The sequence below is a fragment of the Enhydra lutris genome, unplaced genomic scaffold, assembly GCF_002288905.1.
Source record: "Enhydra lutris kenyoni isolate GAN:26980312 unplaced genomic scaffold, ASM228890v2 scaffoldscaffold77, whole genome shotgun sequence".
Classification (NCBI taxonomy): Eukaryota; Metazoa; Chordata; class Mammalia; order Carnivora; family Mustelidae; genus Enhydra; species Enhydra lutris.
In genome coordinates, this window is record NW_019154161.1 from 4,339,356 (window position 1) to 4,350,749 (window position 11,394).

The following is an 11,394-nucleotide window of genomic DNA, read 5'->3' on the forward strand; positions in this document are numbered from 1 at the left end:
CGCTCTCCTCTTCTCCCCTCCCCCCTCGCTTGCTCCATCGCGCGCGGCCCGCGCTAATTACACCCAACCACCCACCAGTGTCCGTGTCCCCCGGGTCCCCCACCTCCGGGCCCGCGGGGGAGGTGTGTGTGGGGGCTCTCGCCCCGATGAGGGCCCCGCGCCCGTGAGCGAGTGACCCCAGGGGCGGGCTGCGGAGAAAGGCGGCGAGCGGCACGCCGAGGCCTAGGCCGCGCGGCCTACGCGGAGGTCGGCGCAGAGGTGATTCCGAAACCGAAAAAATATATACCCATTCCTATCAGGAGCCCTCAGAGCTGAAGTGTGCCCCTCCCGCCACGCCCAAGCAGTCCTTTTTCGTGCATTAACATCCCCTCCCCCCCAAAGGAACTATGGAGGCCGCGCCCGGGACCCCCCCGCCGCCACCATCAGAGTCGCCGCAGCCGCCATCGCCGCCGCCGCCATCAACGCCTTCGCCTCCTCCGTGTTCCCCCGACGCCTGCCCGGCCACCCCGCACCTCCTCCACCACCGCCTCCCGCTCCCTGACGACAGGTCAGGCCCCCGGCCCGGCCGGGGCAGCGTCCCCGGGGGGAGGAAGAGGAGGAGGAGGAAGGGGGGCGGCCGCCATGTTGGGCCGGGCCGCGGAGGAGGAGGAGGAGGAGGAAGGGCGGGGTCGGTGGGTGTCTCTCGCTCGCTCGCTCTTTCTCGCTTGCTTTCTCTCCTGGCCTCATGCGTTTCCCCCCCCTCGCGGCGCTCGCCCGCTCTCCCTCGCTCTCGCTCTGTCTTTTTTGGGCGCCATGCTGAGGGGAAGGTGAGGAGGCGCCCCCCGGACCCCCGCGCCCGCCCGCCCGCCCTGGGGAGGGGGCGCTGGGGGGAGCTGCGAAGGCTCACGGGGGTCCTGGCTGCCCCAGCGCCCGGAGCTGGCAGCCATGGGCCAGCCTGCCCGTCGCCTGGCTTCGGGGAAGGGGATGGGGGAGGGGCTCCCGGACCCTTTTGGCGGGGGGGGGAATCTCGAGCAGTAGCCCCGCTCTTAGGGGTTTGGAGTTGGGGTCTCCCAGTCCCTGGCAGTATCCTTTCTCTTGCGGGAGGTGTGCCCTGCCCTACTTGGAGAGGTACCCTAGTTTTCTTAGGCAGAAAGTGGGGGTTCGTACAGTTTTCTCCCCATCCTTTTGGAGGGGTGCTTTGGGTGGGGGCACTCGCACTTTTTTTTGGCGGGAGGTGTTTTCTAGCTATACCCTAGAGAGCAAAATTGGGGGGGGGGCGGATCTCTAGCCCCCTTGATGGAAGCCCCTGCCCCCTTTGGGGAGAAGCCCCTTCCCCGTGTTTGTCTTAAAGGCAGGGGTCCTCTCGTTTTTCGTAGGTAGGTGCTGCGTTTTTGGCGGGGTTGGTGGGGGGGGATGGAGGTTTGGTTTCCCTACCTTGGAGGGGAGAGGAAGTTGGTCTCTTCTTTCTCATGGGGTTCCCTCCTCTTTCGGGCTAAAATGGGGCGCCATCCCTTTCGGGAGAGAAAACGAGGTTTTTTTGTGCTTTGGCAGGGGGTGAAAGGGAGCGCCCCCCCTTCCCCTTTATTAAGTGCGAAATGGGTTTGTCCCACGCCCTTTTTTGGAGGCTGATAAAGGCGCCAGCCCGGCGCATTTCAGGGCAAGATTGGGGCCTCGGTCTCCCTTGCTCCAGGGGGTTGGGGTGCAGGGTTTGCCCTCCCTTTCCTGGTGGGATAGGGGAAGAGGTGTCTAGAGAGTGGATTTGGAAATGGAAGGAGGTTTTCCACCGGCAGGAAAGGCAGTCTGAGGAGGAGTGGGGGTGGGGAGGGGAAGAGATCGCGCTGGACAGATGGCTGCCCCACAGCAGCCCGGGCTGGGGAGTCGCTTTCAGGACCTTCCCCTAGATAGGGGTCTCAGCTAGGGCTTCCTTGCCAGGTACCACGGCCCCTTCTCCCCACTTCCACCTCCCCTTTTCCCTTTCTCCTTCACAGACCATACTTTGCCTTTTAAAAGAAATGCCACCCACATTCAGAGACACAAGTGCAGCAGTTTGGTGAGCTTTTACAAAATTTTTTTTTTTTGTTTTCTGTTTTGTTCTAATTAAATGTATCGTCCTGGGAATCGCAGCCCATCGCAGCCTGCTTCCAGTTCAAGGAAATAAACAGATTAGCAAAGGTCTGTGCGCTAAGCCCACGTTGGGCTTCCGGGCCCTCTCTTGGGGGCAGGTGCGTTACTCAAAGGTGCTTACACGCTTTATTCGACCTCTAAGGAGTTCTCTTATGTCAGAAGTGTATGTCTTACAATGGGTTGGGATGGTAAGTAGCCTCTTTTATTGAGTAATTCAATTATCTCCCTCTTTTTGTCCCTTTCCTGCCTGCCTTCCTCCTGCCTTTAGACCAGAGTGATGCTTGAGTGAATTTATATGTTCAAATCAGGATTCTAAACCCAGTTGAACCCTTTAAGACTTGCACATCCTTTTGATCTTTAGTTTTTTTAATTTGTCGTACACAGTTTTCTCAAAGGAAAAAAAAAGCGTTACTGTAACGTGACAAAAACTTACGTAAAAGGCCCATGTTTTCAAGCCCTTGGTATCCCTCTCTCCATTTCAGTCCATTGCTTTGTCTCCAGCCTTCATCTTTGAAGAAAGTGGATACTTCAGGTCCATTTGTAGGAGACGAGGTTAACTGAATTTGGTTTATGATATTTGCATTCGAGTTAAGGTTCTTCCTCCCCTCCCCCCCACCCCCCCCCCCAAAAGATTGTGGTTCAAGTAGATCCAATTTGCTTCTTTTACTCCAATGTCTCTTATGGTGATGGACGTTTAAATTAAGCAAGTCATTTGTAAGTACTGTTTAAGCACCAAATCTGTAACGCGTGTCAAGCCCCAGTCTCCTCTCTCTGTCTCCACTGTTCCTTTGTTCGAAAGCACATGCCTGACCGTGAAAAGTTGATGCAAACACGCCCAGTCATGGTGGAGAGAACACTTCCTCCAGCCCCCTGCCCCCCCCAACACATACAAGATAAAAACAACAGAAATGACTTGCAGAACCAAACACTACTTCTGATGTGTTTTACAAGCATAAGTTCTTCCGTTAAAAGACAAAACACGTTGAAGTTCCATTTTCCATCTTGCCCACTTTGGGTCCCTGATGTACTTCGGTAGTGAAAACTTTTTGTTAACACACAGCCCAATTTTCCCCTCCGAAAGATCCTGTTTCCTTTTTTTTTCCCCCCCATTCTTAGGAGAAAAAAAAAAAAAGTTCACGTAAGTTGGGATGAGGAACCGTAAACTGCAATTAAGTGGGGCCACTGGTTTTATTCTTTCTCTCCATATCCTCACAACCTAACTGCTGTGAAGTGGTGATCTTAGGTATGTAAAACCAGTCGTGGGAGGAAGAAGCGTCCACACAGTACAGTATCCTGCAAAAAAAAAAATGTCTGAAGCACAAACTGAACACACTATCAAGTGCACGGGGTCAGCCGAAAATGGACTGCATTTATCTGAAGTTTTCCCTCCTTGGTGAAATTCCTCCTCCAGGAGCCAAGTACAGAAACTGGATGCTAACAGAGGAACCTTCCAAGTTTCGAGGGCAACTTAAGTTGTCGGAGGATGCTTGTTTAACTTTACTTCTTTTGTAAGTGAAAATTTTAGCAGTCGTTCATTGAACTTAAAAGTATTTCCCCAAACATTTAGAGAGTACTCAGGCATATCAACACAAGGGTTTATTGTTTTTTTCGTTTTCAAAGGACTCTCCTCTCATGAAAACCAAAAGTCCCAGTAATTATGTCAGACTGTACTTCGATAGTCTTTGTTTTTGAAATGTCACAGTACTGCCTTTTTTTTCCCCCTAAACTGATGTACCAGTACTAGTTAAAATTCAAATTAATGGATGTTGCAAAGAAAGGGAAAAAAAAAAGGGTGTCACTCAGAATCCCTGATTTAACAGCACCTCTTAGACACTTGAAATCTTTAAAATTGTTATATTCTCTGGGGAGAGGCTTAATGGGAAAGCAAATTAAAATATCCCGGTAGAAATACAACCAATTGTGACCATGAAAATAGGGATATTCTGGTCCTAAAACCCCTTCATTTTTTACTCCTCAAATTCGTTCTTGGAAAGAGAATCTTCTTGGAAGATTCCCCCACAGGGCTTTCTGATTCACATACTGTCCTCTATCTTCCAGATTGGGTTTCGATTTGCTCGGAAGGTTAAGTTTTTGATTCTTGACAAGCCAAGATTTTTAAGTATAGTGAGCTCTTCTAGAAGGACAACCCTGTGGCTTTTGCTCTGCCAGGAAGGTTGATCCCAAGGGGGAACTGTTATGCACCTGTGGAAACGAAGGCTTTCCCAGCCGTTGGCCTACCTGGCCCTTTAGAGCTGAATGGTTGACTCTGAGTTTGTGTCCATCCAGTTGAATGTAGACAATTCCGTATTGGGCTGACTTAGTAGTTTATCCGTAAATAATGCCTCCACTTCTGCTTCTTTCTCTTAGATCTTTTCCCTGCCCCAGTAGGGGAGAGATGGATGTCTCAGGGTGGCCTTATTTGCTGTTCCCCTCCGCTAGGTTTTTGTGGCTTTTAAGTCCCTAAAACCATCTTCTAGAAGCCAGATCCAGTTATGGCAAATACTTGTACGGTGAAAATCGCTAATTATTTCCCAGTCTCTGTGGATAGCTCTAGGTCAAACTATATTCCGGAGAACCTGCTTTTTGGTCCCCGTGGACAAAATTGTCTAGTACCAGAATAGTGGGTTCTGACCTGGGGTAGGAAGTTGAGTGACAGAGTCATTCAGAGCAAACAGTGAGTGAGTGGCTGCGTTTCTAAGCGAGCAAGGTGGTTGCCTGTACCTTGGCAACAACGCTTCTGCCACCGTGGGAGACGAAAGGCTGGTTTCTGGGGTTCCTGGTAGTTGGCATTTAGGAAGTTGATTCAAGCCTCTGCGGGAGCCGTCTGCTCATCGGTGATGGGAGTCTTGTCAGAGTCAATGATTTGAGGCTGGTTTCATGATTAAAACCAACTGGAAAGAGTGAAAAAGCTGCCTGTTTGGGTGGGCCTCTAAAGTTCATTTGGTTAAGCCCAAAGTAAAACCGGGACTGTCCGTGGGGAGCGAGATTTTCCCGGATTGGGCTTTCCAAATTTATCAGCCACATCTTTGTGGCGCAACGATTTGGCTCTGATGGTTGCCGAAGATGGCGGTCCTGGAAAAAGGGCGCAGGGTTTCTTAGCAATGATAGGAGCCTACGTGGGCAGTTTCTACATTTCTGCCTCAATCAGTTGATGACAAAATGAAGACACGGGCCCTCGGTTCGTGTAAACCCAGTCACATCCTGCTGTTGGAATAATTTTTTATTCCAGTACAGGACATTTTCTGGGAGCGTAGTTTGTGTCTCTTGGCGAAATTGCTCAGAATAGGGAATCTGTCTCGTACTTTTTTTTTCCTCCGTGTGTATTTATTTATTTTGGTGCATTCGTATCTGTGTGAATTGGTGACTCAGCTCCTACTTGTAAGGCAAGTGGTGACATCTGAACGCGGGAGGTGGCAACAGGATAGGAAGGAACAGTGTGGCCTTTGGAGACAGATAAGGTTGTGTTCAGGCCTGGCTCTCCCTGCAGTGGGCACTAAGGATAACGGCTGTTTCTCAGGGTCATTGCAGTCAAGTGGGCATATACGGGAGGCCTGCACAATGCCTGGCATTCCGCGAATCTTGGTTTAGCTTTTTGCTGTCCCTGCTAAAGGGGGAAAAAAAAAACTAAGAATTTATAATCTGGTGTGTAAACAGAAGCAAGCATAACATCTGTGTTTTTGAGGGAAGTCGGTTTATCTTCCAGCTCAGGTTTCTGGCCAGTTTATTTCATTGCAGGGAGCAGATAGGGGTGGAAACTTTGTGGAAACCATCTTAAGGCATGTCTTGCTTTCTCAACGCCCTTATTACAGATGCCGGAACAGCCTGGTATCTTGAGCTTTATGCTGACGACCTTCCCGTGTTCGTCTTTGGCAGTTAGGATCCGGAGTCATGCTCCGACCGTGGTAGGCCTCCTGAGAGCTGAGAGTGCAGGGCTGTAGCACCTAACCCACTGCTCACTGGTCACATCCCCTTAATCTTAGTCCTTGACCGTCGCTCTTTAGAGTCTCCAGAAGCCAACAAGGCCTAGTCCCACCTCCACGATTCCCCTGCCCCTCCGTAATTGGGCTGAGTCAGTCAAGGTTTTGTTCATTCAGCAGTCAGGCTTGTCCCATGCTTTTTTTGGAGCAGAAAAGTTTTCAGAGTGTGCAGCGTGCTCTTCTCTCCTGTGGACTTTATTTAGATTTGGGCAAAGGTTGTTACTGCCTGTAGCAGGCCTCGGATTTCCTTCCCATGTCTGACGCCTGCAACTTCTGGTCACGGTCGGAATCAGGGGTTTGCTGCCCCTGTGGCAGCTCTCGGTACCCACCTGAGAAGAAAGTGCCTTAAAAATGAACTGCAGGGTGAGGCTGAGTGGCTGAGTCACAGGCTGATGCACCAGTTTGCTGAGCACCGGATTCCCTCGTCCCTGTCGAGTGGTCCCAGAAGCCATGAACTCCGGAAGCATAAAGCTTAGAAGGTCATGGGTTCCATTTATTTCCTCTAAGCTGGGGCGGTCCCCTTCTGGAAGAGAGGTGATGGGGAGCGGTGGACAGCGTGGACGTGGTACTCGTGAGTCATTGACATAGTCTTCTCAAAGATGTGACAGGGTCTCTTGTCATAAGAAGGGCAGGGATGACCTGCCAGGGACCTTCAGAGTGCTTCCGGTGTGATAGCTCAGCCCCAGCCCTACGCTGAGAATGAGAATTGGAAACAGAAATGAAGTCACTTGTCCAAGGTCACAGAGCTAGGGGGTGTGAAGACAGAGTTAGAACCCTGGGCAGCCTGTACCCAGACCCCAGCTCTCTACCCAAATGCTGTCCTGGAGCTGACATTTTCAAATTGCGGTATGCTGTTAGTCGGATACAAAGTCCCATTTATTGATTTGTCTCCTGCATTTGAGACACAAAGAAATGAGAGAGGATAGAAAAAAGCAGAGTGCGGTGGAGTTTTAAATCCTGAAACGTTCTGAAGACTTGTTTGAGAGGAATGTAAAGGAGGAGATGCGGGTCAAGGTCAAAGTTTAAAAGTCACTTCTGATAGGACAGGGGTGGAGAGTGTGTGGCTCTCCCATCAAAGTCTGCCCACCTGGCTTTTTTTTTTTTTTAATTCGGAGTAAAGTTTTATTGGAACAGCCACGCCCATTGATTTGTATGGTCTGTGGCTGCTTTTGTGTTGAACAGCAGCGTTGAGTTGTTGGGACAGAGACTTTGTGGCCCTCAAAGCCTACAGTAGATACTCTTAGGCCCTTTAGAGAGAAGGTTGCTCCCACCCTCTGCTGTGGCGCCTACTACCTACCCAGCAGCTGCCGTGATTTCTGTTGTGGCGGAGGTGGTGGGAAAGCATGGCAGGGAATACAGGTACTTCCTTTAAAGTTGGTCCCGACTTGCTGGCCTAGTCAGTAGAGCATGCATCTCTTGCTCTCGGGGTGTTCAGTTCGAGCCCCACCTTGGGTGTAGAGCTTAAGTTATTTAAAAAAAAAAAAAAAAAAAAAAAAAAAAAAAAGCATGCCTCAGAGAGAGAGAGAGAGTTGTGCTGTCCCTCCGTGACCCGGTATAGCTCTGTCTGCCCTGTGTTCCACTCCTTCCACTGCCCGTAGAGGCCCCGAGCCTGGCCTTTTGAATCTTAAAATTAAGGGATTTTCATTTATTAGAAGTAGCCGGAAACTTCTTGAAGCTAGTGTGGAAGCCGATCACAGCTGACACATCCCTCTTAGGGCCCGACCCCGGGGAGCCGGGGCAGACATGAGTGACACTTGGCTCAATGTCCTTTGCAGGTGGCTTGGGTTATTGCTCTCCTCATTTTCCTAACAGACACGAGGGTTTAGGTTTCCTTGTGATTCCAGGCCCTCCCTGCCATTGCGGGGCACACCAGAGCAGCCCCAGGGACCCTAGCTTCTTGGGAACAGAGGTGGGCCCCCTCCCTGGGGGGTGCCGACTGCTGGCCACATTCACGTGTGGGCTTTTGTCCCCCTCTGGCCTCTTGGGGCCCTCGAGAAACACTCAGCAAATGAGTTTTCCATTAAAGCCAAGACCTCCATCACCTCCTTAGAGTTTTACGGTGATCCAGGTTACTGCCCAGTGTCCGTGTTGTTGTAGCTGGCCACGAGGGTGTGCAGGGCTGAGGTTGCTGCTGCGTTTGTGTGGAGTATGTCACAGGGGCCCAGCCAGTCTGTGCCTGGCCCTGTGCTGTGCCCTTGGAAAGTCAGGTGACTGCCAGCCTCCGTCGTGCCCTCCGGGAGCCCACAGTTGCCTGGAAGTTCACAAAGCTTTGCATATGGGTAATTGCAGTTCTCCTTCAGCTCTTGAGCAGTGTGTGAACACGGAGTCTTAGTCATCCGAGGCCCAGCGTCTTTTGAGTTGAAAATGTGAATCCTTTGTCTTAGTCGAACGTACATTGAGTGGAACCAAACATTTCTCCAGAAAAAGTTACAGACAAGGAAGAGTCTTGGTTCCCAAGTTCAGTGATTTGATTTTCCTTTCTGGAATAATAGAAATCAGCCCTCCTTTAAAAAAAAAAAAAAAATCAGGCATGTTTGGATGAGAAGCAGCATCTTTCCAGCTGTAAGCAGTCTAAAGTATGGCTGGTGTGAGAAGGTGGTTAGGAAACTGTTGTGGGGCGCCTGGGTGGCTCAGTCATTAAGCATCTGCCTTTGGCTCAGGTCCTGATCCCAGGGTCTTGGGATCGAGCCCCGCATTGGGCTCCCTGCTCAGCGGGGAGCCTGCTTCTCCTTCTCCCACTCCCCCTGCTTGTGTTCCCTCTCTCGCTGTCTCTCTCTCTGTCAAATAAATAAATGAAATCTTAAAAAAAAAAAAAAAAAGGAAAATGTTACCGAGAAGCCAATTTCAGAGATTTATCTGATGGGGAATTTGGATCAGAAAGAGATCTTTATCAGGAACAGGAGCCGAGTTAAGAGTGGGAGCCGAGTGGAGCTGCTCAGGCAAAGGAAATGCCCCTTGGTTCGGTGAGACTCCTCCGGCAGGCCAGGTTTTTTCTCGGTGGGTTTGAAGCTCTGCAGAAATGCTCCAAGAGGGTTTGTGTGCTTGGACCGACCCCAGTACGGACGCCACACCCTTTGGGATGAAGCATTCCTTCTGGTGTTGCACGATTCGGGAATTTCCTTCTCTGGGATTCCCCTTGCTTTCTGTCCTTCTGGAGAGAAGCCCCTTTACTTGGGTTTTGGCTAGGATTCCTTGGACCTTTCTGTGTCCTCATTCTCTGAACTATCCAAAGGCTTTGGTCAGAATTCTGAATGTCCCAGTTCCCTTTATTTGATGTTGGAAGGACTGTATTTGCCTCGTGTCTTCACATAATAGTTTTTCCTCCTAATAGAGGGAAAATCGAGGTTTTCCTCCTAATAGTTTTTCCTCCTAAAGACTTATTCTGGGCCAGGGTAGTGCTAAGCACATGGTCTCAGGGAATTCTTCCCCTGAGGATTTCATCTGTTTCAGAGGTTCTGTCTTTGCCTTCACTTGGCAGGTTTTTTTTGTTTTTTTTTTTTTTAATATTGTCTTTATTTACATGAGAGGGAGAGGGAGAAGCAGACTCCCTGCTGCACAGGGAGCCTGGTCCGGGGCTCAATCCCGGGGTCGTGACCCGGGCAGAGGTCAGCTGCCCAGCGGACTGAGCCACCCAGGCGCCTCTCACTTCGCAGTTGAAACCCCCCCGGACGCAAGAGTGTTAAGGACCTCGCCCAGTGTCTTAATACTTCATTTTGGCCTTTCTTGGGATACTGTTTCATTTAATCCATTTTCTGTGCATCTGTCTTATTTTTGCCAGCCTAGTTACAAATTTCAGGGCAGAAATTTTGTTGGTTGGCCCATTGAATTATTCTCTTTCAGATAGTTTCTAATTATCTCAAAGGTAGAGGTTCTGAGTTGGGCCTGGAGTCGGAGAGCCCAGGACTTGGTCCAGTTTCGTTTCTTCCTGTCTTGACCCTATAGGGAGATTTCTTCTCTTCCAGCCTCTCTGTAAAACGGGATGGACGGACGACCCATGTAGGTTTGTTACTGAGCATTGGTGTGAGACAAGTAGAAGGGAGCTCAGTAGTATGGGACCTGGCTTGGAGGTTGCTAACACAGAATGTTCATAATGAATACTTCCTACTGCTTTTGATGTCTAAGACCCTCATGTATCCAGGCAGGTTTTATCATTGCAGAAATCAGGGCAAGAGGTAAGGACTTAATGAGGAATGAAGAAGCCTCCCCCCACCCGCTTTGCCTTGACCCCAGACTCCAGCTCTCTGCCTTCCTTGACAGCCTCTCCTCACCTTGCTGAGGTTGTCCCCACCTAGGCCATTGTTTTTCTTTCTTTCCTTCTTTTTTTTTTTTAAACTTACTATGGAAGTTTTCTGGCATTTTCATGAGAGGAGAAGAAGGGCCATCACCCACCCAGTTTCAACAGTTACGTACATTTTGCCAATTCTGCTTCGTCTCCCTACATCCTCCATCTGCCCTGGGTATTTTAAAGCAGATCCCAGATTTCACCTCATCCCACCTGCAGACTCTTCAGCGCATATTTCTAGCTTAAAGATCTTTTGTAAAATAGAGCCACAAAACCGTGATCCTCTCTAACAAGATTAACAGTAATTACTCAATGTCTGAAATACCCAGACCTGGTTCACATTTCTCTGTTATGGCAGTAGGTGTGTTCCTGGCTGAGTCCCAGCCCCGGGCAGGCCCTTCTGCTCACGTTGTTGAAGTGGGGGCTCGGGGTGCTGGTGGTCGTCGGGCTTCTCTTCTCCCCTGCTTGGTTTGTGCTTGTCTGCTCGGGTGGGGTGCTGTCTGTGATGGGAGCATGTTACCATGAAAATGGTGTGATGTCACAGTCTCCTGTGACCCCACCTGAGAACGTTGAGGGAAATGGAGACACAGAGCCCATTTGCTCTCAATTTCTGGTTGATGAACCTAGTAAGGACACTGAAAAACATGTGCAAGACCCAGAGGCTTATTTCAAGAATTTCCTGCCTCTGAAAATCCCTCAGTGAGGTTCCTCCCCACCCCCGGGGCTGTCCCACCTCCTTGTCAGTGGAGGGAAAGGCTCTGTGCCTTCACTCCTTCCCAGTAAACAACTGCCACACACGTCGATTTGGGGACTTTGGTGACTTCTGCGTTTAGGCCTGTTGTTAGACATTTGAAGTGGCAGAGCCTCCTTGTAATTTTATAATTTTGTCCCTAGTTAATAGGTCATTCAGAGCCTACCCAGGCAATTTGTTGAGCGCTTGGGCAGTTAATGAGCATAACCCTGACCTTCACGTTAACCTAGCCGTCTCTTGTCAAGGGCTCTCATGATCTTCAGGTAACAGCCACTGTTCCC

The 11,394-nt window shown here is 50.1% G+C and overlaps 1 protein-coding gene across 5 annotated transcripts in view; it reads left to right on the forward strand.

The window, feature by feature from the left end:
* The window catches only part of LOC111160625 (zinc finger CCCH-type containing 4), a 39,860-nt gene continuing 28,466 nt past the window's right edge, over positions 1-11,394 (forward strand). Inside the window, exons 1-2 of one of the 5 annotated variants that reach the window (XM_022523845.1) lie at positions 1-258; positions 382-547. In XM_022523845.1, coding sequence (XP_022379553.1) covers positions 387-547 — 161 coding nt within the window. In that variant the 5' untranslated portion in view covers positions 1-258; positions 382-386. Of the gene's footprint in view, positions 548-759; positions 807-1,974; positions 2,030-2,263; positions 2,292-11,394 lie in introns of those variants that run through there. The other 4 variants (XM_022523844.1, XM_022523848.1, XM_022523846.1 and 1 more) reach the window with 4 other exon arrangements.